At 39.2% G+C, this 26,081-nt stretch overlaps 1 protein-coding gene and 1 pseudogene across 2 annotated transcripts; both read right to left on the bottom strand.

Annotated features, from left to right (window-relative positions):
• Positions 1–2,044: 2,044 nt before the first annotated feature.
• On the bottom strand, positions 2,045–10,901 carry LOC126398435 (polyunsaturated fatty acid lipoxygenase ALOX15B-like; annotated as a pseudogene).
• A 2,659-nt stretch (positions 10,902–13,560) lies between these two features.
• Positions 13,561–19,395, bottom strand: LOC126398430 (F-box only protein 30-like). Of its 2 annotated transcripts, none has more exons than XM_050057767.1 (4): positions 19,260–19,395; positions 18,172–18,254; positions 14,646–16,766; positions 13,561–14,406 (listed from the first exon to the last, which is right to left on the bottom strand). In XM_050057767.1, the coding sequence occupies exons 3-4, from the start codon at positions 16,707–16,709 to the stop codon at positions 14,212–14,214; spliced, it is 2,259 nt and encodes a 752-aa protein (XP_049913724.1). In that variant the 5' UTR covers positions 16,710–16,766; positions 18,172–18,254; positions 19,260–19,395; the 3' UTR covers positions 13,561–14,211. The 2 variants fall into 2 exon arrangements, with proteins under 2 accessions (XP_049913724.1, XP_049913725.1); XM_050057768.1 differs by lacking the exon at positions 19,260–19,395 and adding an exon at positions 19,008–19,217.
• Positions 19,396–26,081: the final 6,686 nt, after the last annotated feature.

The following is a 26,081-nucleotide window of genomic DNA, read 5'->3' as shown; positions in this document are numbered from 1 at the left end:
TGTGTGTGTGTGTGTGTGTGTGTGTGTGTGTGTCTGTCTGTGTCTGTGTGTCTGTCTGTCTGTCTGTGTACATGCACGCTAGTTTCAGCAACTGATGTGAAGTTGTTTGTAGGCTTCATTAATTCATTTAGACATGTATTTAAAAAGTATAGAAGAATATCAATTAAATTTATTTATTTTATTATTTATTTTATTTTATTTATATACTTTATTAAGGGGAGGGAAATTCAATTTTTACTTGGCATTAAAGTAAAAGTACTCATTTTGCTGAAAAAATGAAATGTGACTGGTATATTAAATACATGTAANGTATAGAAGAATATCAATTAAATTTATTTATTTTATTATTTATTTAATTTTATTTATATACTTTATTAATTCCCCTGAGGGGAAATTCAATTTTTACTTGGCATTAAAGTAAAAGTACTCATTTTGCTGAAAAAATGAAATGTGACTGGTATATTAAATACATGTAATTACAAATTACTTTTACTAAACTAGTAAAGCTATCAATAAATGAAGTGAGCCAAGGTTCCTGTTCCTGCCACCCTCTTTATTGGTTTGTACTTAATCAGGCTGGATCAGATGTACCTGAGAGAGAACATAAGACATCATTAATTAACTGTTATTCATATATCATGAGAGTAGAAAGTAAATAAAACAATTCTCTATTAAATATAGTGGAGTGGAAGTGAAGTAGCATCAAATGGAAAAGTAAAGTACAAGTACCTTAAAAATTATCCTTTAGTAAAGTACAAAAACAAACAAACAGTATACTGTTGTATTCAGTCTAATCCCAGGTGTGTTATTCTAAATTTTGACAACAAAATTTTAATTTTTACTGCAAATGAATATCGGTTCTAAATATCGGTTATCGATTTCCTTGACTACTAATAATCGGTATCGGTATCAGCCCTAAAAAACCCATATCGGTCGATCCCTACAAAATTGTCCCACTTTGGTTCCTCCTGCTGCCATCTGTAATGTATCAGTGTTATATGGTATATTTCTATCTCCTCCAGCTTGCGGACTCTGTCTTGAAAGACCTTCTCATTTCTTGTTAGCGCTAGCCAGGTCATCCTGCACGGTCTTCTCACTCCATAAGGCAAGCGGGGCTTGTGTTTCTTTGGCTGACCAATAGCTCTCCATTTTCTTTTGTGTTTTCTTCAGCCGCAGTTGAAACCAACAAAGTATCTGCTATGCCCAGCATTAGCAGCAGAGGCTATTTAAATATGCTGCTGAATTGTCTATGGTTAATGACGATCCTCATCTGACGTCACCACTACCCGCTTAGGAACTTTTGGCCCAAAGGTCGGAGAAGGTCTATTTCTGGCATGGCTCAGCGCGTCTCAACTGATAATGGAAAGACAAATTGGCATGGCATTGTTTGACTCAGCGCGGCCAAAAGTTGAAATGGAAAAGGGTACACATTTTAGAATTTGTAGCTTTTTTGCAGAAACATCCATATTTGAGGCGTTGTTTACTGTCATGGCTACTTAGTAGTCTGGACAGACATGGATGTAAACTGAAACTTCACTGGTTGATGGACGCACACAACCAGTTTCTAGTTTTTCTAATGCAGGTACTGAAGCACTTAACATAAGAATAGTATGTGCAACAGTGAAACCCTTTGATCTGACTTAGCTGTAGAAGCAAATAAACAAAACATTTCTCTGCTTAAAGGGTACACCAGTGAGTCCACAGCCACACTAGCTGCCCTGTCATAATGTACTTAGGCATTGTGATACATTAAAGTAAATGCTGCCATCATCACGCTAACAGCTCACAATATAAATATCTGCATGCCTGTGTATACCATGTTCACCACCTTGGTTAGACTGTTGTTTACCACAGATTACTGCTATTGTACTTTTGACCAGTCGTAGTATACAGTATATAGAACATAACACACATTTAATGGAACAAAGTACATCATTGATATAACTGTCAATCTTAGCTTTTAATGTCAGTTAAAGTACAGAAATCACTGACTCAGCAGATACACAATATTTGCAGTAATGGTAATGTACATTGGACAACACAGCTGTTAGAGCTTGGTCAAATAGTTACACTGTTTTCTATTTCTTTAGGGTTCAAGTAATTATAAGGCAGTTCAAGTTCTGAGTTCCTCTTGGTAATAGCCACACTGAGGGAGGACAGCTCCGCTTGAAAATCCTTGATCATCTGTAAGGCTGCAGCCTCATCAAAGCGTTGCTCGGGATAAATACCCAGAGGTACCTGCCAAAGATAAAACCAGCATGTCTTGTTAGGGGATGGGCAATCTATGAAAGGCAAAATTGGTTGTCCAGCACCTGTACATCAAACTTACAAAATCACTGTATTTCTCGCTGAGCTGCCACAAAATTGACATGCTATGTCCTGCATGTGATTTATTTGGCAGGGTCGCCAAGATGGCCTCTATGCTTGACTGGCCCTTTGTGGTAGGCGGAGCTTGGTGCAGACCAAACGGAGCATTGGGAATCCAACCTTGAAAATCGAACTATAGGAGGACATACAGCAGCCATTAGCACAAGACTTTTGACCTTGAGCAGAACAATTACAGGAATGATTTTAATTGAAAATGATTCGAATCCACTAAATCTAATTCATTTTCTTGCAGAGAAGTAGATCAGATGAATGATCTCACGCGAGTTCTAGCTGGCAGGTTGGGTAAGTCACTTGTAAAAATGCAATTGTGACATTACTTGTAAAAGTAATAAAGTATCTACTAACCATCAACACTTGGCTTATCCAAAGCCCCTGACACTACACACACACCACTGCAGCAGTCCTGTCCTGAAACACCATCCAGCTAAACACACCAGCCCATTTGTATGAGGGCTCACCAGTAACTCTTAATTAACAGGACAGTTAGGAACACACAACATGTGATCAAGACAACTTACGGAGTCTTGATTACATGATATCAACCCTTGTACTCTCAGTAAGACAGTGGAGATAACTGGGATTATAAACTAATGTAATCATTGAACTTCCAATCGTAATGCCTCGCCCTGCTTGTTGCTGTAACATGTTGCCAAGAAGGGCCTTACTGCCCTCTAGTGGTAGATGGAGCCTCTTGCCAGCCAGTTTAATCACCCTGAACACTGTTATTTTTACACTGTGGTTTTTATACTAAGGATGTATATCATTCTAATCAGTGAGCTTTAAAAGTACAGACGCACATTGCATTCACAAAAGGAAAAAAAAATTAAACACCTTATCTCGTAATTCAAAGGAATAGGCCCCATAATTAAAAAGATCATGGTTTAACTGCTCCTGCAGGAAAAGAACAACTTTCAGCAGGTCTGACCAACTGATTTGTCCCAAAAACTTGAAATGCCTGCGCATGTTGACATACTAATAAGGTCATCCACATAACGTAACATTTAAATATCCTATTGTCTCATATGAAGAAGAAAATAAAAGCAGATGAAATGCCACTGTTCATTGGAAAGTGCAAGGCATGTCAGCACTGGTTTTGGATATAAATGTCCATCAGTCAGACATCTGCCTTCCAGAGGCTAGTGTCCAGGTGGGCGTACAGCCCCGAGCAGGATCACTCAGTCAGCCACTTCTATGCAACAACCTCTCTGAACATTTGTTAGCAGTAATCACTTGTGGTTAAAGGGGGTTCAATTACAGTGGAGAAGCAATGGTAAAACAAGATAAACAGATAAAAAATAAAAAGTTATTACTTTCCTTTAATGTCCCAGAATCATTTGTAGTTTCAATAGTATATATATATATATATATATATATATATATATATATATATATATATATATACACACATACATATACATACATACATACATACATACATACATACATATACATACATACATACACACACACACACACAATTAACTACTAGAACCAATATGGAAACATCAATTTAGTTCAACTCAATCAAATACATGTAGTTCACTACACCTCAACACTGTTCTTAACATAAAAAAATCTTTACCTGTCCTCCGTTGACTGCCGCATGCCGAACTGATGACACGAAGATCACTGTAGTGACAAACTTGATAAGCTCCTCCACAGTTTGAAACCTTGAAGGGATTCCTGTCAGGAAACATAACGTTGAGATAAAATTGACTACAACATCAAGAAAGTTCCTAACAAAACATTTCATCCCACTTGTGTGCAATTTTTATCTGAAAAAGTGAGGACAATAACTGCATTTCCTAATTCTTTATCCTCATTTTACATATTGCTGTCCATTCATCTGAATATAATCTGATATTTTAACACCTTTGAAATGATAGATTACCCATTTAAAGAAGGTTTTTAACCTGTTGAGTCTTGTGTAGGTCTAAGTGTAAGACATGTAAAGCACACGACGGTCCTTAAATATCTTTAATCTATCCACTCCCCTCATAAATGAAAATAATTTTATGGCCGAGTTTGAATAAAAAGGATGATATACAGTCTGCCTCTTAGAATAAGTGCCAAAGAGTTATGCAAGCATTTTAGAGGAGGAGAATGTAAATGCCAAATACCTGAGTCACCATTTCCCAGAAATCCATAGTGGAAGATCTCTTTGATCCATCCCTGGAGCTCAGAATCTGCAGACACTTCACTGTCAGATGGATAATAATATGCCACCATCGCCTTGACAAAGCTGAGGACAATAAGTGAATTAGACAGTAAAAAAAAAAGGCAAATACTTTTGAATTGGTGTTACACGAGCAGAGAAAACAGAAAAAGGGGTGTGGCATTAGCTTTTGCTCAAGAGGTAGAAAACCTACAACTACCACAATGCACTGCGTCGTACCAGACCAATAAATGCTCCTGCTGGTGGGTGACATAATGCGAGTTGCCCATCTGAAAACAAAATGGCAGCCAGCTGGTAACAGATTATCTTGTATTACATTTAAACAGTGATTTGATCAGCACAGTTTAGCTTTAATGTTTGATCTCAGTTTTCATAGCCTCCATTTTTATTATACAGGAAACAGAATGGCGGCCACATTCCATTCACAAACTTTTCAATACAGCTAAACAGTGCACTAAAATGTTTCTGAAGACATTTTAGGTGAGAAATAGGCAATGCAGTATCAGAATCTTGGTTTATATTTGATCAGGACTGCCTAGTTTTACTGTCTGTTCTGAGTTTGAGAGAGGCTCTCTCAATCCGCTGTGTCCTATTGCAGAAGTACAATCTGTAGTTCGAGCAACAGCCCCAAAGCTAGCGGAAATTTGAGTTTGGAGATGAGGAGGGAGATCTGAGCCCTGGTAAAATGGAGGGAGGTTTACCTCATTTCATTTACACATACTACCCACACTGTTATGATACAAAGTTGACTTAAAAATTGGCATAGTATCTCTTTAATGCTTATCTAGTTTTAACATTTCTTCCCCAATTCATTTATCTAATGTGCCATGTTTTTACTGAGCAGGCAGAAGTTCACCTGTTGATGATGCTCCACAGCTTCAGTGCATCGTCTCTGTAATAAAAGCCTGGGATGGATTCCACTCCTCTTGCTGCAATGTTGTCAGGCAGGCAGAGGGAGGTGTAGGTCATTTGGGAGAGCCCCCTTCTCATTAGTTCTGTTACTCCGTCTGCTCCAATTGAAATCTGGAAATTTAATCAACAGGCTTAGTTTGACTTGATTTTGGTTTGTATAAATATAAGCAAATATCATATTGTAAATTCACTTATTTAAAAAGATATTTGAAACATAGTCATACATTTCCAAGAATTCTACCAGGGCCATAGAGAAGAGCACGAGCAATGATGTTTATATGGAGGGTATATCGATGGTGGGGGATCAGCAGCTGTGAAGAACAGAAGGAGGGTCATGATCTAAGTGAGAACATTGGACCTCATTCAACAACCATTCTTAAAAAAAGTTCTTCTTAAAACCCACTTACAGTTTTCACAAAGATTCTGACATTCACCAATGTTTTCTCATGTGGGATTTGTTCTTAGGTAAGATCAGAATCAACACACAATTTGTGCCGACATGTTTGTGCAGAATAATTGGGTATTGCGTTTTCTTTAATTCTACAGTTGTATAATGTTAAAGGGTAATATTTTATTATGTACAACATTTGTAATAATCATTTGACTATTTTACAAAAACCCTCATGGTCTTTTAAAATAAACACTAACACTTAAGTTGACATCAGTTATGTCAATAGGACCCATGCCATCTAATAATTAGTGATAGTGTTTTTCCTTGTTTAATTGTTATCATTGACTCCATTTCTGCAATAATTTCACTCACTGATGTGTTTTCTGAGGGCAGAGTTAGCGCTTGTTGCTTTGGGAGCCGCCATTACTTTACTGTAAGCTGCAACGACAGTGTGGATCCCTGATTAATCTCTGGAAAGTGTTTGGGGTGGCCAGACCGAAGCAGAGAGTGCAACAGAATGTTGAGCTCACGTTATCAGGATTGTCTTACCTGGTTACTGGTCTCTGTCCTCAGTCCCGACAATTGTGCTACTGTAATGCATAAAATTTGCGGTGTGTGGGTCGGTCAGGTGGTTGATAAATGTGTATTTTATTAGCATCCCATGTATCTTGAGTTATTTTATACCCACTCCTGACACTACTAAATATGACAAACCAGACAAACGGTCACTTCCTGCAGAAGTACCTACTACTTTTTTTTTTTTTTTTTTTATTTAATGTTTGGAGCCAGGAAAGCGACGCTCTTTAGACTTTCGACTGGGCATATATTCTTTCAACTTTTCTTTTTCTACCTTGGTTTCTGTGTGCACATGGCCCTCCAGTCTCATGCCCTATTATGGGGATTTTTCGGGGTGTTTACCTATGCTATGCAACTGGCACGCACTTTCAACTTAACAAGGACAGTGGGTAAAATCTCAGGAAGATGATGGTGAATGAGGCCCAAACTGAGTTAAAAATTTTTTTATACACAATCCTCATCTTTGTCTGCAACACTGCACTCCAGTTCAAAAATAAAATAAATGAAAATAATAGCCTACCTTGTGCAGGGGGTGAATCATTGGGAGGTTGCGAAGTGTCGCCATTGTAAAAACCTCTGCCAGTAGATGAGTGTTCTGCAAATGGTTGATCACTTGGAAATACAGGACATCTGCATTCTTTACAAATATCTTAGCCAGCAGCCAGTCAGACTCCAAGTCACTCGGCAGAAAAATTGGGGTCTCCTCTGAGGGATGCTGACCGAGCTGAGAAAGGAGGCAAATTTAAGTTTACATAATGTGATCAAAAACAAAAATGTACAAAGCAAAGTAATGTACTAGATATAAGAGAAACCTGAATTGCGATTGGCAGTAGTTTCCCCTCTGGATTTAGGTACAGCAGGCAGATAGCAGCAGTCACAGGTATCGGTTTACCATTGATAACTTTTGTAGGCAGACCTTCCATGATCTTGTAATCATTAATGAATATATTGCCCTTCTGTTGGAAAGAAATTGCTAATGTGAGGCATTAAAACGGATGAGTGGTTAGGGAACAGTTTACCCCAAAATCATAAACACATACAGTATGTTATCTTAGCTGTAGTGCTACTTATCAGTCTAGACTGTTTTGGTGGTAGTTGCTGAGTGTTGGAGATATCAGCCTTAGAGATGTCTGCCTTCTCTTGAATATTATGGAACTAGATGGCACTCGGCTTGTGGTGCTCAAAGTGCCAAAAAATATATTTGAAAAAGTCAACAGCAGTGTCTCTTTCCAGAAATCATGACCCGGTTACTTGAGATAATCCACAGATTTTGTTTTGAGCAGTTTCTGTATGAACTATTTTCTTTCTGAACTACATCCTCCAAGCTTATCACCACAAACATGGAAGTGTGCATCTACTGCTAGCTCACCTAGCACCACTGAGCTAGCTAATGTTCCAGCTCGGCCAAGGAGGATGCCATTAATGTTAATATCTTGTGCTATCACCATCGCAAGCCTCCAAGCGTCCATGAGTAGATGGACACTTCCTCCTGAGCAGTGATACTGTTGACAGGTGGCAGATAATAGTTCCTACATGCAACTCCTCACAACAATGTCTGTGGATTATTTTGAGTAACTGGGTCATGATTTCTGGAAAGAGACATTGCTGTTGAGGTTTTTTAAATGTATTTTTTGGCGCTTTAAGCACCACAAGCTGAGTGCCATCTAGTTCCATTATATTTCAGAGAAGGCAGACATCTCTATGGCTGATATCTCCAACACTCGACAACCAACACTAAAACAGTCTAGATTGATAAATAGCACTACAAGTAAGAGAAGATATGTATTTATGATTTCAGGGTGAACTGTCCCTTTAAAACATCTGAAGTAAATCACATTAAATGCACTTCACTTTGTTGTACCTGCATCTCCTCAGTCAAAGAGCTTCCATTGGCCAGGAAAGGTTTCACCATTTCCTCTGTGACAGGAAAGTTGGAGGGCAGCTTTGAGCATCGTTGGATCAGAAAGAAGTTGAATCCATTGAGCAGCTGGTATCCAAAAAAGTCATCGTCTTTCCAATGCTTCGACACATACTCTGAAACATAAATTATCTGTTTTTAGAGAGAAGAAACACACACACACACACACACACACTTCTAAAATCCTATACCTAAGAAGGGGGCCTTTTTGAACCATGAGACCTCCTTCATGGCCTCAAAGCTTTCAAAGTGCTCCGCAGAATCTTTCAGACCTCTCAGTTTGAGCTCAGTCGATCTGGATTAAGGGGAAAAAAGTATTTCATTTTTGTTTATTGCAGTAGTTATTTGTGTCCTGGATTCATTTTTACAATAATCGATTGTAGCACTTACGCCACTTCCATGTTGGATCTAAATTGAAAGGCTTTAGAGAATGAGAAGCGTACATCTGCAGGGACAGCTTTTGGATCATTGATGTTTAAGATGTACGACAGTCCCTCTGCATACTCCTGCCATCTGCAGAAGCAAACAGGAAATAAAGACAACCAGAAGTTATGAATCCCAGTCAACGCTGATCGAGATAGACCTTGTTAAACCATGAATGGATATTGATGGAAAGTGAGGGAACACTCACTTGTACATTAATTTTTGTTGGACCAATTCTTTTTTCCGTTCGTCTACCAGTCGAGGATGAAGATCTTCAAATGCTTTTGTAGCTGTGTAGATTACAGCCCAAGGTGGGTTTAAATATACTTTAATAAACAAATTCAATTAACATCTCATACGAATATGATCAATGTTGCATTATTATTTGCCTTCACATAGCCACTGTGACACAATGAAGGCTTTACATGTACGAGACGTAGCTCTTGGGAAAGTGGGAAAACGAACCTCTCCCCCCTCTCAACAACACAGATTCCCCTCTGGACAGCCACCTATGACAGGGGAAAAGAATTTCATCCTCCTCAGGTGTCTTCACCACTACTGTGGAGCAAAACCAGTCCTTTTCTGGAGATTCATGGAAAGGATCTTTCTCCAACTTGAGGAGGAGAAGAAATCCTAAAGAAAAGAGTGTTGTCACAGAAAACGTTCCTGCCTGTGGGTGGAGAGGATGATGCAATCAGGAATATTAACACAGACCAAGTGGCTTAATGTTAATATATGGGCATATATATTTAAGGTCCTGTGTGTAGGATTAGGGGGATATATTGGCAGAAATTGGATATAAAGTATGTTTCCTTTTGTGTATAATCACCTAAAAATAAGAATCGTGTTTCGTTATTTTAGACTGAGCCTTTAAATCTGCATAGGGAGCAGGTTCTTGTCCCCTCATTTATGAGTCCACCATGTTTCTACAGTAGCCCAGAATGAACAAACCAAATACTGGTCTTAGATAGGGCCATTCATGCTTGCACCCCTCCACAATGAGCCGAACATTTTTGCAAAAACACAATTTTTTCGATGTGAAACTGCTTAATTTAATGTTTTAAAACAGTAGGTCCATTTATTGTGGAGAGGAAGAGACCTCTGAGGATAATTCGGGTCGAAGTAAAAACCTCCTGAACAATGAACACTGAAAGAATCCTAACCAAGAGAAGTTTCAGCTGGATTCAGAGGCTGTTTACATGTGGCCGGCTATTTTCATAAACGGACATTTCACCGTCTCCGTTTTCAAAAAGATCTTCGTTTACACTTACCCGTGTATATATACACAAGAACATGCCAAACCTGTAGGTGGCAGTGTAACGAGAAGCTCACACCTTCCATGTATCCATTGTCACCATAGCAACATAGGTTGCACTTTTGACACAGGCGCAAGTTCCGGTGCATACTGTGACGTCGGCTGCCTATAACTCTGTTTATCTCCGTTTATCTCAGTTTACATGCAAACGCGCAACCGGAGTTTTCCAAAATCTCCACTCTGGCCAGAGTTTTTAGAAAGACTCGTTTTCAGAGGAGAAATCTCCGTTTGCGTGTAAACGAAGGAAGATGTCTCCGTTTATCAAAATCACCGTGTACGTGTAAACGGCCTCTCAGTCTGCAGTCCTCCCTACTATATGCCACTAAATCCCACACACTGCTCCTTTAAGCTTCTTCCAAAAGCAGACTAATTTCTATCAAGCAGCCAAAATAAAAAATAAAAAACTGCCAATGAATGATTGACGTTTACAAGAGAGAAAAAAACAAGCAGCTAATTTTTTCCAGGGCTCACTCAAAAAATCAAGTGTTAATTCAAATAGCCCACAATTAAGATAACACACTAAACACAAATAAGAACAATTAGTGTTATTTTACAGCTTACCTTACCAGTTTTATCATCCAGTCCAAAACTAGTCAGCTGGGTGTGCTCAGATTGCCTCTCAGTGCCGATCAGGGTAACATACAAGTTATCAAAGGTGCCTGCATACAACATGCTTCCTGTAGTCACTTCTAGAGTGTACTCTGCCATAGTGCCTGGCCAGCTACAACAACTGCAAAGAAAACACTGATTACACACAGTAAATAGGTTTGTTCCACCCTGAAGCAGTCACATATGATGGCATCAAACATGCACAAACATTGTGAAGTTTCTACTTTTGGTGAACAGCTGAAGCTCCATGCAGAGAGCACACCTTTAATCTGAACCACTGCGCAGCATGAATCTCAACAATCACAGGTGTTGCACATTCCCTGATGACATGAGTACTCAGACCTCAGGTCCATCTGGGGAACCAGGGTAAGATTTTGGCCTTAATGTGTCAAAACAGTAATGATGTATTTTTGCTTTTATCATCACAATTAAGAATAAGTGCCATTTATCAGTGTTCCAAATGGTTAAGATCTTGTCTCAGTCCCCCAAAATATTTAAGATTCAAGATTTGTTTTAATACCCACACTACAATTTGAAAACGTTATGATGATGATGGATTGAGTGATTACAGTCAAATGATCACATTTTAATTTTAATTTAATCTATTTTATTTCAATTGAATTTATTTTAATTAATTAATTCTAATTCTAATTTTTTTATTTTTTTATTTGTTTTTTCATTTAAATTTGGCACAGCTGTTGACTTGGACTTAACGATGAACTAATTAGAATTTGGTGGTTGTATATCAAGGTCACTGTGACCTCACAAAACATGTTTTTGCCAGAATTAATAGACTAATTACGACAAAATTTCATATTTATTCAATAGAATAAAACTGTGAAGTGATGGCAAATTCACTGAGACATTTGTTCGGATACTGAATTGGTGACTCTAATCTTGAAACTGTGCTGATTGTAAAGATCTACTGTGCTGCTGGGGGGAAGATGTGTGTGAAGCATCCATGTTTTTTAAATTAAAAGATCAACTTCGTCTGTTCAGGTAATCTATATTAGTTCACATTGCAACAGTCGGCTGGTAAATTAAGGATGATAATACAGGAATATGGTGCTGAGAATAATGTTGTATAGAATTTATATCAGGCAAATACCTTTTACTTTTACAATTTGATGCTAAAACTGGACGGTATGTTAGTCTGGAAGAAGAACAGTGGATTTGTTCAATGTGCTTTCTGAGTTTATTTGTTTTAAATTGTCCTTTTTCCTGGGAACTGCTGTTTTTAGAAAGATTAAAAACAAATTGATTTTGATATAAAAGATTTAGATTATCAGGATAAACTGTAGGCTTGTAGCAGTTAGTTTCTGTGCCAACTCTGCAAATTTGTTGAGTAATCTGTGTCAAGTCGTGTTAATTTAAAGTGGTGGATAAACTCAGACTGACTCAGTCTTTAGTTTCAATAAACTGGTGTTCTTGTAGGTCCTGGATAATTAACATCATACATACACATCTCCTCATCCCTTTCCATGAAGAAACAGGAGAAACTGTAGTGCTTGTGGCCAGTGAATGTTAGACCTTTGTTTTTTAAGCTTATTTCACTCAGAGCAGTGTGCTCACAGCAAACCCAGCTTTTTTTTAGAGACTTACTCACTGACAATGTGATGGTATTTTTTATGGTTCAAGGCTGATGGAGTTAGATCCTCCTGGAGTGGTTATAATTTACATAGTTGCATTCTAATCTGCATAACTGGATCTGGGCCACTATGAAGTTGGTAAACGTCTCTTACTTACTCATGTTTAACCCATGAGTACAATATGTTTTTCTTGTTTTTGAAAATATTATGTTCACTGTCTTCATCAGATAGCTTTTATCATGTTTTTTCTGTATCTTTATTGCATATGATGCTTTCTGAAAGGTCCAGTGTGTAGGATTTAGTGGCATCTAGTGGTGAAGTTGCAGAACTGAAACTTCTTCCATGTGCCAAGCCTAATTTGATCATTCTGGGGCCATATTCACAAACATTTTAAAAATACTCTCGGACAGCTCCCAACTTAGCCTAAATAAATTTAGAACAGAGTCCTAGCTTAGGAGTGATTTAGGAAAGTTCTCAAATTCAAGTTCTTCCACAAATGTTTTATCAGGTGTAGGTCTGATGACTGACTGGGTCGTTCAAACACCTTTATTTTCTTCCTCTGGAACCAGTTGAGAGTCTCTTTTGCTCTACGCTTTGGATTGTTGACCATCATCCCGGTGGATGGCAACAGATTCTTCTCGAAAATTCCTGATACATGGCTCCATTTGGATTCTGCTGGTACCATCAGAAGAGAAACAGCTCCCTACCATGATGCAACCAACTCCAAACTAAAATGCGGGTGTGGTATTTTAAGGTCATATGCAAAGGCGTTTCTCCTCCAAACATGACGTCATCATGTTTGTAGAAAAATTGGGATTTTCTTCTCGTCTGACCACACTATGTTCTCCCAGTAATCTACAGGCTTCTACAAATGTTAAGCAGCAAACTTTAAACAAGCTTTGGGGCAACAATATGATGTGTGAACACAGTGGCAACCCCTAGCACATTTGGTGCCCTAGACTCTCAGTAGCGTAGTGGTAGTTGAGTGGGCACCAGAGAGCTTTTGTTGTTTTTTCATAACGATACATCATGTTTCGGGGTCCATGTGACATCAGACAACTCCCTATCTCCCCTAGAGAGCAGGTAAAGTGTAACAAGCTGAGGGGGGAGGCAGGAACCCAGAATAAAACGGCCTCTTTGTTATTCAGTAGGCTTTGCTTCAGTAGGAAAACAGTCGCATTTTAAATGTTATTTTCATTTGATCTAGACACCTCTGGATAAAAACAACTTTATATAGAATACCTCAGGAGAGCTTTAAAGGCAAACAAATACATAAAAGGCTGAAAAGACTTTATTAAACGGTAGCAAATTACATGCATTATCGAACTATCCTCATAATACGTCAATCTGTTTGACTCGTCCTGACATCCTGCAAACCCAGACAACAGACTTGCACCGGGTTGACACCCGCTTTAGAGATCATAAAGACTTGATCATTTAGGGTCACAGATCAACACTCTGTAGGAGGGATTAGCAAATCTTGTGTAAAGTGCCGGCAAAACTTCTGTCACACAGAAATAATGCAATATAACCAACAATCTGCTTTTTCCCCATGGCTACTAGTGAAAGGCATAATAGTGAAAACATTTATCAGTATAATATATATATAATAATATAAACCTATTGTGCATATTTGTCTTCAAGAAAATATATTTATCTTACCAGAATAAGGGTGCACTTTCAGCACAAATCCATGCAAAGCTAAATGCTTAATGTTTCTTTTTCTCCACATAGAGACACTCACGACAACAGACCTTAATGTGGCAGGTAAGGAGTTATTTCATTAAGGCTTCTTGATAATCTAGTGTAATACAGGAAGAGTTATTTATTTTCAAGACAGACACTTTGTAGTTGCAACATCCACGTGACGCCACAGTGACTCTCGTGCAGCTACGAGGGGTCAGCCTTGTTTGGTCAGGTGTTCACGTGACGCAGCACGCGACGCAGTGACTGTCCGTCTCGTGCGGTGCACATGGCAGGAAGGGGTACAGGCTCTGTCTTGTGCTCCACTACGTTGAAGTGGCACTTCTTAAGATGGTCCGACATGCTGGGGAGATCAGTGAAACCCCACGACGACACGGGGCTGAAGGCAGTGCTGAATCTCCACACCTGCAGGAGAAAATAAAAAAGAGACTGGAATAAGGAAGGCGCTGTATGTCAAAACTTTAAGAAGGGCTCCTGTTTATTTGATAATGCAATTTCCATAAAAGCCTTGTGTGAAGCTACACTCCCCACTTTTGTTACAGCAGCCCCTAATCCTTAAATATCCTTCCAGCATCATTAAAACATAAATTTTAAACACTGACATTCAGTGGTGTACAGCTTTACAACTCAGGTTTTTTACTCACTTTATTCTTGATCTGCCATGACATAGTCCCAGGGGCACCAGGACGTGGTCTTCGCTCCCACTGCAGCTCCACGATGCCCCTGGTCTGGAGGAGACTGGCGCACAGCTCCCTCATAGTCCGTGACACCAGTGACAGCTGGCACAGGCTGAAACTGTCCAGGAACCCAGCTATGTGCCACAAAATCTCAATGGGAAGCCCACTAAATTGGTCAGACTTTAAGTCACCTGGAAGTTTCGCCCCTGGGCATGGCTGCACCCCGAAGGACCTGAGGTGCCTGTCATGAACCACTTTGGCCCCCTTGATGGATGGGTAAAACCTCCGCTGTGAAAATGTGCAGCCGTAATATGCCAGCGGGCAGCGGTGCTCCATCCAACCATTGAGACCAGCGTGAATGTCACCATGGACGTTTGTGAAGTGAGAGGAAAACTGGTCCCGGCGCAATGACTGACCACAGACGAAGGGGAACATGTGCTGGTAGCGGGGGTTGGGAGGGAGGTAGCGGTTATGTGGGACTGCCTCGACCTCCAGAGCTTCCAGGACAAGGCCGAGGCGGAGTGTGCGGAACGGGCTGGGGTATGAGAGTTGGGGGGCGGCATGGTCACAGGCAGATGCAGAGGCAATGTCACCCACTCTTGTGTTGGTTACCAAGATTGCTGCGGGGAACGTGAAAGTCTGTGTGCCAAAGTCGACACGGTAGCCATCGACAAAGACCGTGTCAGAGATTCTTCTACACTCTCTGGACTCCTCTAAGCAGAAGAGCAGCGCTGCTGTGATCAGATCAATTTCTCCCAGTCCCATGGGGTCGTCATCCTGCTCCAGGTCCGAGGTATCTACTGACTTGTCCTCCATTTTGGGTCGTAGTCTATACAGTGACCTGCCTGGGATGAAACCTATCCGTCCATTAGGTAACGAACATTGGCCCCTGAAAAACTGGTAGTTGTGGAACTTTCGCTCAGGCCCATGGTTTTCTAGAAGAACAAGCCCCCTATCTTCCAGGACCACATGACCAGCCCTCTGTGCCACACCCTGGCTGACATGAACTGGAGATGCCATTGGAGGGGTGTCTGGCTCCTGAGAAACCACAGCACTCATGTCATCTTTCACCTCAGCAGGACAGGCTGTCTCCTGACAGGCCACCACTTCTCCTGACAGTGGTCCATTGATTGTGTTTAAAATCTTTGGATCTGTTTCTTTCTCTCTCAAACAGCTAGAACAAACACTTTGCTCCTCAATCTCTTTTTTATTCAAACCATCAGCAGGTGCTTTGTCTTCCAGTCCATTCTTAATATCTCCATCGCTGCTCAATCTACTCCTCTTCATAGCAGCTCCTCTGTTCACACAGTCTGTGCTGCTGTTATCAGAGTTAGCGCTGCTAACAAAGTCCAAAGCAGCAGCTAAGCTTCTTGCAGTCTCCACTGTGGCCTCATAGAGTTTACCGAAGTGCTCCTCTTTCAAGCCATTAATTCCAGAGACTATTCTCTCATTCGTCGAGGCTTGTGGGGGAGGTTGTGGCTGACATGAGGGTGATGACTGTGAAGGTGACTCAATAATGGTGGAGGCCTCTGGGGCAGGTGTAAGCAAAGCAGAGTCTGTTAAGCTGTTTGCCTTACTGACAGGAAGAAGTGGCTCTCCTTCTGCAGTTGGTGCCATGGCGATCACCTTGAGGGACTCAAGTAGTGTACGCTGGTCCTGAAGAGCAAGTGCCATGTCCAGCTGCTCCACCTCCTCCACCCCACGGCTCAGGCTCTCATAGGAGGTATAGTCCAGGCAGCTAACAGGCCATCTGTTCCACTCCATAGTGCAGCACACAACTCCAGCTGGACACACTTCAAGGTGTGCGTACATCTGGTTGCGCACCAGGGTGGCGGGGCAGCCGTAGCCACTGTTTAAACATGGGACCCTCAACAGTGGGCACATAAGGTGGTGCTCATCAGTTTTGCAGGAGTGAAATACAGCCCCACACACCAGAGGACAGCTGATAAGATCACAGGAAATGCCTGGCTGAGGTCTGACCATGCATCTCTGATTAACACAGGACACACAGTGAGCATGGTCCTCCTCCATCTTCAGACCTCGGGGTTGGAGAGCTTCTGAGGGTGACTTGTGAGAAAATCAACTGACCTGTCAAATAAGCAGAAAGAGCAAATAATGAAGATGAGATAAGACGAGACAAAACAAAAATGAGAAGTGTTCTTAGACTTTTGATGTGCACACACTAAGGCTGTCTCGAATACCTTTATTTGTGTCTCTGGAGCTTTACACGTAGCAGTAGTGGTAACGGAGAATATTCAAAGCTTTGTCGATTCAAAGATTTGCAATTTATCTTTATAAAATTCAGTATTTCTGTTACACAGGTCAGACGCAGCACTGAAGGACCATCTCCAAAGCCGCTCTCCTCCCAGTGAATAGTAATTTAAGCATATGTCCAGTAAGCACAAACTAACACAGCAGCAGCAGCAGCAGCAGCAGCAGCTAACATCCAACACTAAGCCTTAAACGGTCCTAACAAACTCACATCATCACCGAGATGCCTTAACTCTACTGTTGAACCCGTTATTAACTGTTTGGTAATGTTTAGCTGTGTGATGATGACAGTTAGCCCTGTCACTGTGTGTTTACGGGCAGACTCTCACCAACTGTCCCGGGCGCATAGCGGAGCTGATAAACAGAGAGACTGAGAGGAAGAGCGAGGCAGGGGCTGACTGAATCAACTTACTTTCTGCAGCTCTACAAACAGAAAAACTGCAAACTGAATACCTACCTAAAGAATGAATATCCCAATAATCAAATGTTTTGGCCCAGGCCTAGTAAGTACAGGATTTAAACGGCCAGGTTGTAAATGGCCGCTGTAATTTATGCACACCACCAGGTATCACTGTACTTGGTGAGATTATTGCCCCAAAGCTGTATATCTTTTTTCACAAACAGGAAGAAAGCTCCAAAACTTCTCAAGGCTCGGTCCAACCAAAAACTAGATCTGATAACAATACAAAAGGAGTGATGGGGGTCAAAAATAACATGAAAGATTAATATTCATCTTACACCACAAGCTGTCCTGTTGAGGTGCATGATGGGAAAGATTGTGTAAAATTCTAGGCTGCAGAGCATCCATTATGTTTTAAAAAAACAAGCACATATTTCAGATCTCAGAAAGAAAAAGACTAAATGACATCACAGTGATGAGTATTTAACAGTCAGATCTTATCTTATCTTATCTTATCTTATCTTATCTTAACATGTGGAATTGATGTAACAATAATCTTTTATCATTTATGGTAGAAGTGATTCAACACTGACATGGTGACATAACAGCCTTCTCATGAGAAGACATTCCTGACAGTCCTTGGCTCAGGACTACCAAACAATCTGAATGACTAAGCAAACCTAAACTGTCTGAGGTGCTGCTGTCACTGGTCTCTTGCCATGTCCAGAGCCTGCACAGCCACTGTAAAACAGCTCCCCCACTTGTTTAGGGAGGTCAACTGCAGTCACGTGGTGCACCTAAACGGCTGTCTCATACAAATACCTTATTAGGAAGCTTCCCAGAGAGATATCAAGGAGGTCAAATCCTTTGCTTTCTTACATCAGGAGGAGAGCTCCAGAGAGACCCTGGAACACAAAACAACCATATTACATGCTCGCAAAGACATCTTGCTTTCTCTGTGAAGTTAATTTTACAGTGTGATGATGCCAAAAATGCAGTTTGACATCTGATTGTGTACAAATTGTATAGTTTCCTATAGTTAGTATAAAGTGGCACAGTATGAGAAGTACTATCAAGACAAGTATATAATGCATGTCATATACTATTAATTAGAACACCTAAACCACAGAGGTGAAGTGTACCCAAAGGACTTGAACAGACAGAGAGGATACTTATGCATTTCTTTCAGTACATCAAACAAGGTTGCTGTTGTGTTTTGATAATTTAATGTGCAGATAGAGTACTAAGAAAGTTCATGTTCTGCAACTGAGATGCTCCTCTATGATGCTGCTGCTAAAGTAAACACAGTATCTCTGTGTGTCTGATTATAAAACCACTTTACTGAGCAGTATGTACATGCACAACTGGAAAAGGAATGACATTAGCTGATCTGTCACTTCACAGTCCCTGAATGGATTTATAGCTGCAGGTTGCATCATCTAACTAGTCCCTAAGCCATTACATCATTCATGTTATCATAGCTAAATCCTTAACTGTGGTGAATATGTCATGCCAGCTTTGATTAAATCAGTTGATCAGGCTGGTTGAAGCTCAGATAAGTCGCATACTCAGATGTCAACTGAGGCTTCTTCCTCCCAGGAGCACACAGTAACGTTACTGTAGCTTGTTAATGTCCCTGACAGATAAAGTTTACTTACAACACACAGGAGCAGACGACAACAAAAGAAGCTGTAAATGCCGTGTACATTAATTTTAATAAACCCCTGTACAGCCAGCCGGTTTGCTGTCAGGTTTTCTTTCGCTATTAAATCAACTTGTTTTTGTAACAATGGAGAGCTAGCTTAACTGGCCGCCGGCTAATGGTGGCTAACAACAGCTAGCTGCTCGGAAGTTCACAACAAGCTAACTTAGCATGATAATGTTGTGTTAGCACGAGAGTAGCTTCTCACCTGATCGGTGTGTTGGCAGGAAAATAAACGATAAGATATATGTACTTGTTAAATATAAATACTACTCGCTGTTACTGTTGTTACCTCTGTTGAGAAACTGCTTATGATAGCTAACTACAATCCTTGTCACTCAGCCTCCTTTTTTTCTCTTCAAAACTTTATTGACCAAAACAAAACAATTTACATTCATCATCACTACAGCGGTTGATATGGGCATGAAAAACAACAAGCACAGTAAACATAAGTAAAAACAAATATAGAAGTGTAGTTGTGTAGATAGTTAGGCATTTCTTTTTAATATTAAAGAATGTAAAGTCTGGAAGTTAAGTTTTGAACAGTAGAAGAAAAAATGTGATAAAGTAGGCCTGTTTACCCACAAATTAATCTTTAGGTCCTTTTAATTATAATGCACTAATATTTTCAATAGTTAGAAATTTTATTTTTATGTTATGAAAATGAGTTAGGGACTGTTCGTAACTTATAAGGGGGAAGTGGATGGTGCAAAAAGGGCAGCAAATAATTTGTCAAACAATTTTTTGAGCACTTATAGTTTGGCTTAAACTTAGAGTTTTTTTGTTTGGTTAAATGCAGGGACATTTAACTTTAAATGGGTGTATTTTGTATTTATTTAACCACAGATTTTAAAGAAACTTAAAGAAGATTTTTCTTTAAATTTTTTTTGCTAAAATTACACCATTTATCTCAGTCAGAAACTGTAAAAAGCAGAAATTTATAATTGGATTTTCAAATTTCTGACCATCTTTGGACACATCATGTGCAATGAAGGCTTCTATCTGAAAAAAACATGACCAAATCTGAGCTTAAAATAGTGATATTTTATATACAAAATCACTTTCTAAAATCTGTACAATTCATTTCCTGCCAGTCACTTAGGGAGGCTCAAGGAAAAATATTTGTATATGAAAATTAAAAAACAAAATACACCACCCCCTGCTCTGACAAGTAAAGAATAGTCCCTTACACAAATCTGACCAGTAAAATTACATTTGTAAAAGAGAATGGTAATTTTTGTGCAATCCATTTTAAATATAGCATTCTAGGGTTGAATCTGCAACATCTATATCACCTATAAATTAAACCAAAACCCTGAAATAGCTGAGATGCAACTTCTCTGTAAGTGGCAGGGAAGTTATGAAAGGCATGGCAGTTAGTTTTAAAGGTACTAGTGTCCTTTTTTGGATTTTTTCTCTCCTGTATTTGGTTTCACAACAACAGTCACAGTCCTCTTTAGTAAGAGTGAACCTTTTTTTTTTTGGACAATGTTGTAGTTAAACAAAGAACATGTGTTTTTTTTTTGTTTTTTGTTTTTTTTAAGTAAATAAAAACAAGAATATTAAAGAATCAAATAAATTTAAACAGAAAGGTGTTTCGGGGAAATGAACATTATTATATTCCTTCAAATTTAATTTCCTGAAGCCTCATTGAGCAAGTAATTCTTTCCATTACAAAGATTTCATGAATGATATCATGTCAGTTCTCTATTGACTGAGGCCATTTCTTTGTAATAGCTTGTTGAGCAGGTACACTCAGTGTTCTAAATAGGTATTTTGTTTTAATATTTGTCGAAAAGACCAAAGATGAGTTCATCCCACTTAAATATAATTTTCATCCCAAATGTAGTCATTAATTCTGTATTAATCTCATGCAATTGTGTCCATTTTAGAATAAATTAACACGCAAAAAATGACCAAAATCATCATATCAGACCAAACTACACTCCCTTATATATTTTTGACAGTATCATGCAGTGGCCACTAACACACAGCAGAGGTCACTGTTGTACTATTTTTGCCCAGTGGCCTCCCAGCTGGCAGTGGTTAGACTGTGCCTCATTTCATGTCGTTAACTGAGGGAGACGCCACGTTTCGAGGTCGGGGTCACCTACACGCCAGCACCCCTGGAGCTGGAGGAGCTGACTCATGGACACATCAGCAGGACAGTGCTTAGCAGAACTGAATACACTTGTTATGAGGTGTTGAAACAAACCCATGCAGTCAGTTGGACATGACATGATAGAAAATATAAACATATAAAAAGAAATTTACAATGACTTTTATCTTTAAAATCTTTATACTTTTTAACTATAAGCAAATTGTTGTATTAAATCTCAACCATTATATACTATTTCAACTCAATTCAGATTTCCAAATCTTTAATACTGCACATGCATAAGCTTCTAATGTTACATATACAGATTGAGTTATTACAAGATATATGCTGTATTAGATGCTTGGTGGATTTTGCATGAGAACAACATGCAATCATAGCTCTTGCTTGGATTTTCTCTGTCAGACTGTTGTAAATTTGTGCTTACTGCACATTGGATTTACCATGAATCCAATACTTATGTCACGCAAACATTTCTGATTCACTGGTTCATGTGCCTCATTTGACGTGTGCTTGTTTATAGGTGCCAGGCAACCATGAAAACATGTGATACTGAAAGTGAGACCATCAAAAGGTCTACTGTGACGAGACCAGCCAGATCTCTCTCTCTCTCTCTCTTTCTCTCTCACTCACTCACTCACTCACACTCGCACGCACGCACGCACGCACGCACGCACGCACGCACGCACGCATGCACGCACACACACACACACACACACACACACACACACACACAGAAACAGTATTTGACCGTGCACTGTGCAGATGCTTTGTCAAGGGCATAGGTTTCATTTGAACATTAGGGGCGACACATATGAAATGGGGGGTTGGGGGTCCTCTGCCAGAACATTTTCAGCATCAAACACTTAATTTCCTGCTCTCTGTTGAATTTGAATGCACTGATTTGTGCCATTTCTGTATGAATTTATGTTGCAGATGTCTTTAATTTTGTCATAATCAAAGTCCTTTGCTACTAATGCACATGTAATAATGAGGGGGAGGTGTCCCTATGTCTCCCCTGAAATCTACATCTATATGCTTTGTCCACAACCAACCCATGAGACAGATATAATAAATGAATAAAGAGATTAAATAATAGGTGGGTGGATGAATAGATAGTGAGGTGGATGATCTTTAGCTTCATCACTAATGGTGCTATGAACTTTGCATGCTGTCTGGTGCTTAACTTTCTACCAGTAGTGGTCTCATAAGAACTCAGAGGACTAGGAGTTTCAAAAAACTGACTAAAGCAAAGATGGCTACGCCCTATATTTACCATAAGTGACTCTGCTCTTTACTATTGTTTTTACTGTTTAGCAAATTTGAGTCTTCATTTTAATTAGTCGTACACATTATAATGCCTTATAAGAATGCTTTATGATGCATTGTTGTGCATGGAATGTCTTGTATGTGTTGTTATTAGTTGGTATTGGTGAAAGTAGCTAGCAGTGTAACGAATAATATATGTAATAATAATAATAATAATAATAATGATAATGATCAAGGCTCCGCTACTGCAATAGCGACGACTGCTTTCTTGGAGGCATCCATCTTATGGTTACGTTTAGGTCGTAAATGGTACAAATGCAAACGGGGACGCATATCGGCAATTTAAACAGGAAGTTACGACATTTTACGATATCATCTTGAGTCTCACCACTCGTAGCAACGTAAATGGATCACAGCATTATTTGATGAGATGTCTATTAACCAATCACAGTGTTGCCCATCATCTAAAGTGGACTGCAGTAGAGCCACGCCCCCTTTTTCAAACAAGCATGGCTGAGCGTGAGGCAAAGAGGAAGCGCAAGGCACGTATTAGTCAATTAATCATGTTGTTAAAGAACATAATTTGTGTTTAAACTGTGTTTAAAGTAAACATGAACTGTTATATTAGTTATACATGTCAAAATATCATATAAAAATTATTTGGTTTTACTCAGTATTTCAAAAATATTGGTGAAATACTCTTTAAATATTAGAAATATGTTTCTGATTTGATTTTCTAATGATACAATCAGCTTTTAATACCTGCTATTGATTATATCCACAGAATATTCATCTCAGGAGGTTTTCAACATCCTGTTTTATGGACATATTTCAGAAATTGAGGGTATTTTGAGTCGTCATGATGAATACAATGCATTTAATAGAAGAAATGTGTTTCAAATATGAGTTAACTATTCATTAAGAATGAATAAACTCATGTTTTTGTTGAAAAAAAGGGTCAGTTAAGACTAATTGTTATTTTTACTATTGGGTGATTTCTGCGTTACGAGTGAATGGATGGCAACAATTAAGTATCCTAATCAAAATCTGTTTTGACAGTTATTTCTGAGTGCATTGAAAGTAGAAATCCACTATTACAAAATTTTGGTGTGTGTTTGGGACAGACTTGTGTTCTGTAGTAATAATGTAAGATTCTTTCTGCTGTTGTCTGTAAACTGTAACATTTTTTACAAAGCAATCAATCCCACATTAATGAAAACTGACAAATGTTGCTAAGTGCCAACTTTCCCGATTTCTCTGTGTTGCACAAAACAGTGTTTACCATGAAAAATAGACTTGCCAAAAGATTGATTGATGGGGTTTATGTTTGGAGGAAATAAGCTGTGTTTACTTTTTGGCTCATCTATTATTTTTCCTTAACCCTAAGCAGCAACAGTGACATCAATATTACTGAGTGAAAGGTGGAAACACGTCAGAGCCCCAAAAGAACCAACACTACATCATCAACATTCTAATAATAATTCTTAAGTCATGGCTGGAAAGCCTTGCGGTCGACCCACGCAGACTACAGTCCTAGAATAAACCGCCGTCGCCCTTTGCCCTGAAGCGTGGCTGCAGCATCCAAGTTGTCTCTCCTCCTCAAACATGTCACTTTTATTCAGGTTCAATATCAGATGCTTGCTCCCGCAGCCCCGGGCACCAGCAGTGGCAGTGTCATAGCGACTCCTTTATAAGTTTATTTGTGATTTATACCGCCTGGCGTGAGTCACGACAGGACCCTACCAAATAAACTGCATGCCCCCCCGGGAGTGGGCCATGTTTCTGCGTGGGATAACACGTACGGTGAGGTTAAACCTTCAAGACTCACTCACTGTCATCACTGAGGGGCAGAGTGGTTTCAGGAGGGCTGTTCAGTGATTGCGGCGGGTAGATTTATGGAGCTGGCCTAAAATAAACAAGCATTGATATGAACAAAATTCATACTGATTTATAATTTATTTTCTAATGGAAACATGTTTGCCTCTGGTCTTTCAGGTTACTTAGAATACAGACATGATGGCTCAGGGGAGAACGAGGTTGGGTGGCACACAGCTATTTTCTGGTCCTTAGAAGGTCACAGAAACGTAAAGGTAACATCAAAATGTGACCTGCATTAATCTACTATGTTCAAACATCTGAAAGTCACTAACTGTTTTGGTGAGAGGAACATTTCAGTTAGTATCAAAAGTAGAAATGTGGTCTGTGGACTAAATGTAAGACCTGTGGTAGACAGAGATATTAGAAATGTGTGACTCCTACTTTTTGTAGACAAAGGATTCAGCTATATTTTGCTTTAAGATTTGAAAGTCTGTGATGAGTGATGGTAGCTGGCTAGCAGAATCTCATCACAAAGTTTGGTCTAATGTGAGCGCGGCTTGTTGGCACATATGCCAACCAATTATAAAATTATCACTTGTAACTATAGCTATATTTCAAGAGATCAGGGCTATTTTAAAATAATTAGGTATTAAATTGCTTAAAATGTTGTTTACTTATAAAAATGTACAGATACTCTATTACAGTAGTTCCCAACTGGTCCAGCCACAGGGTCCAGATCTGTCCTTCGTCATTAGTTCAAGGTCCACACAGTTTTATGCATTCATTGTCATACTTGAGTTTGGCCATGACTTCGAGCTAATTTTCTGTCTGTGAAATAGCTGTCCATTATTCACTCACTCTACAGCAGCAAACAACTCTTCAAAATAAAAGCTATGTGCCGGAAATTCACTATATTTCAAATTAAATTGTGTTTTTTACTTGCGGTCCATTCAGAATTGACCCGAGACCCACTTTTGTATTATATGTTCATGTTTTCTGTTTTTTGTTTGAATCAAATGTTCAAATTTTTTCTATTGGTTGCTTCATTTTTGTAACTATAGCATTTAAACATTATGCCAACCAACCCTGTGATGGGGCTGTTTGGCACAAACGTACAACATGAGTTAAATTACAAATCACCTAATATTAGGAATAAAATGTGTACATTAAAACATGTTTATTTACAGCTGAGACTTTAACCTTTCATTTGCTGCTGGTTAGATTATTGTAATATAGATTATACCAGAAAAATATGTCAAAGAGTGAAAAGTGTTCCACCCGACCCTGGTCATTTTTCAGTGTCATAGTATGAACAGTAAAAAAGTGGTCTGTGGACTAAATATAAGAACTGTGTTAGACAGAGATATTAGAAATGTGGGACTTTTGTTTTTGATAGATAAAGGAATCCGCTACATTTTGATATAAGATTTGAAAGTCTGTTATAAGTGATAGTAGTTGGCTAACATAATTACATCACACAGTGGGGTAAAATATGAGCAGGGTTCGTTAGCACACTGATTTGGGGTTTGTGTCAACCAACTGTAAAGTTAATGGCTGTATCTATTGCACGTCTCTCCGTCCTGGAAGAGGCATCCCTCCTCTGTTGCTCCTGCTGAGGTTTCTTCCATTTTTTCCAAGTTAAAGGGTTTTTTTGGGGGGGAATTTTTCTTATCCATTGTCCTAAGGACAGAAGGTTGTCGTATGCTGTAAACCCCTCTGAGGCAAATTGTGATTTGTGATATTGGGCTTTATAAAAAAAAAAAATTGAATTGAAAAGTATTTGAGACATTATAGGTATTTCCAAGGATTGAAAACAATGTTTACATT

The sequence above is a fragment of the Epinephelus moara genome, chromosome 12 (assembly GCF_006386435.1).
Source record: "Epinephelus moara isolate mb chromosome 12, YSFRI_EMoa_1.0, whole genome shotgun sequence".
Taxonomy (NCBI): Eukaryota; Metazoa; Chordata; class Actinopteri; order Perciformes; family Serranidae; genus Epinephelus; species Epinephelus moara.
This window is presented reverse-complemented; position numbering and strand designations above follow the sequence as displayed.

Excerpts from the sequence above, each read along its gene's own strand:
- LOC126398430 (XM_050057767.1), bottom strand. The coding sequence starts at position 16,709 with ATGGAGGAGGACCATGCTCACTGTGTGTCCTGTGTTAATCAGAGATGC. Across the intron at positions 14,407-14,645 it reads CATGGCAGATCAAGAATAAA|GTGTGGAGATTCAGCACTGC; the intron begins GTGAGTAAAAAA and ends TTTCTCCTGCAG.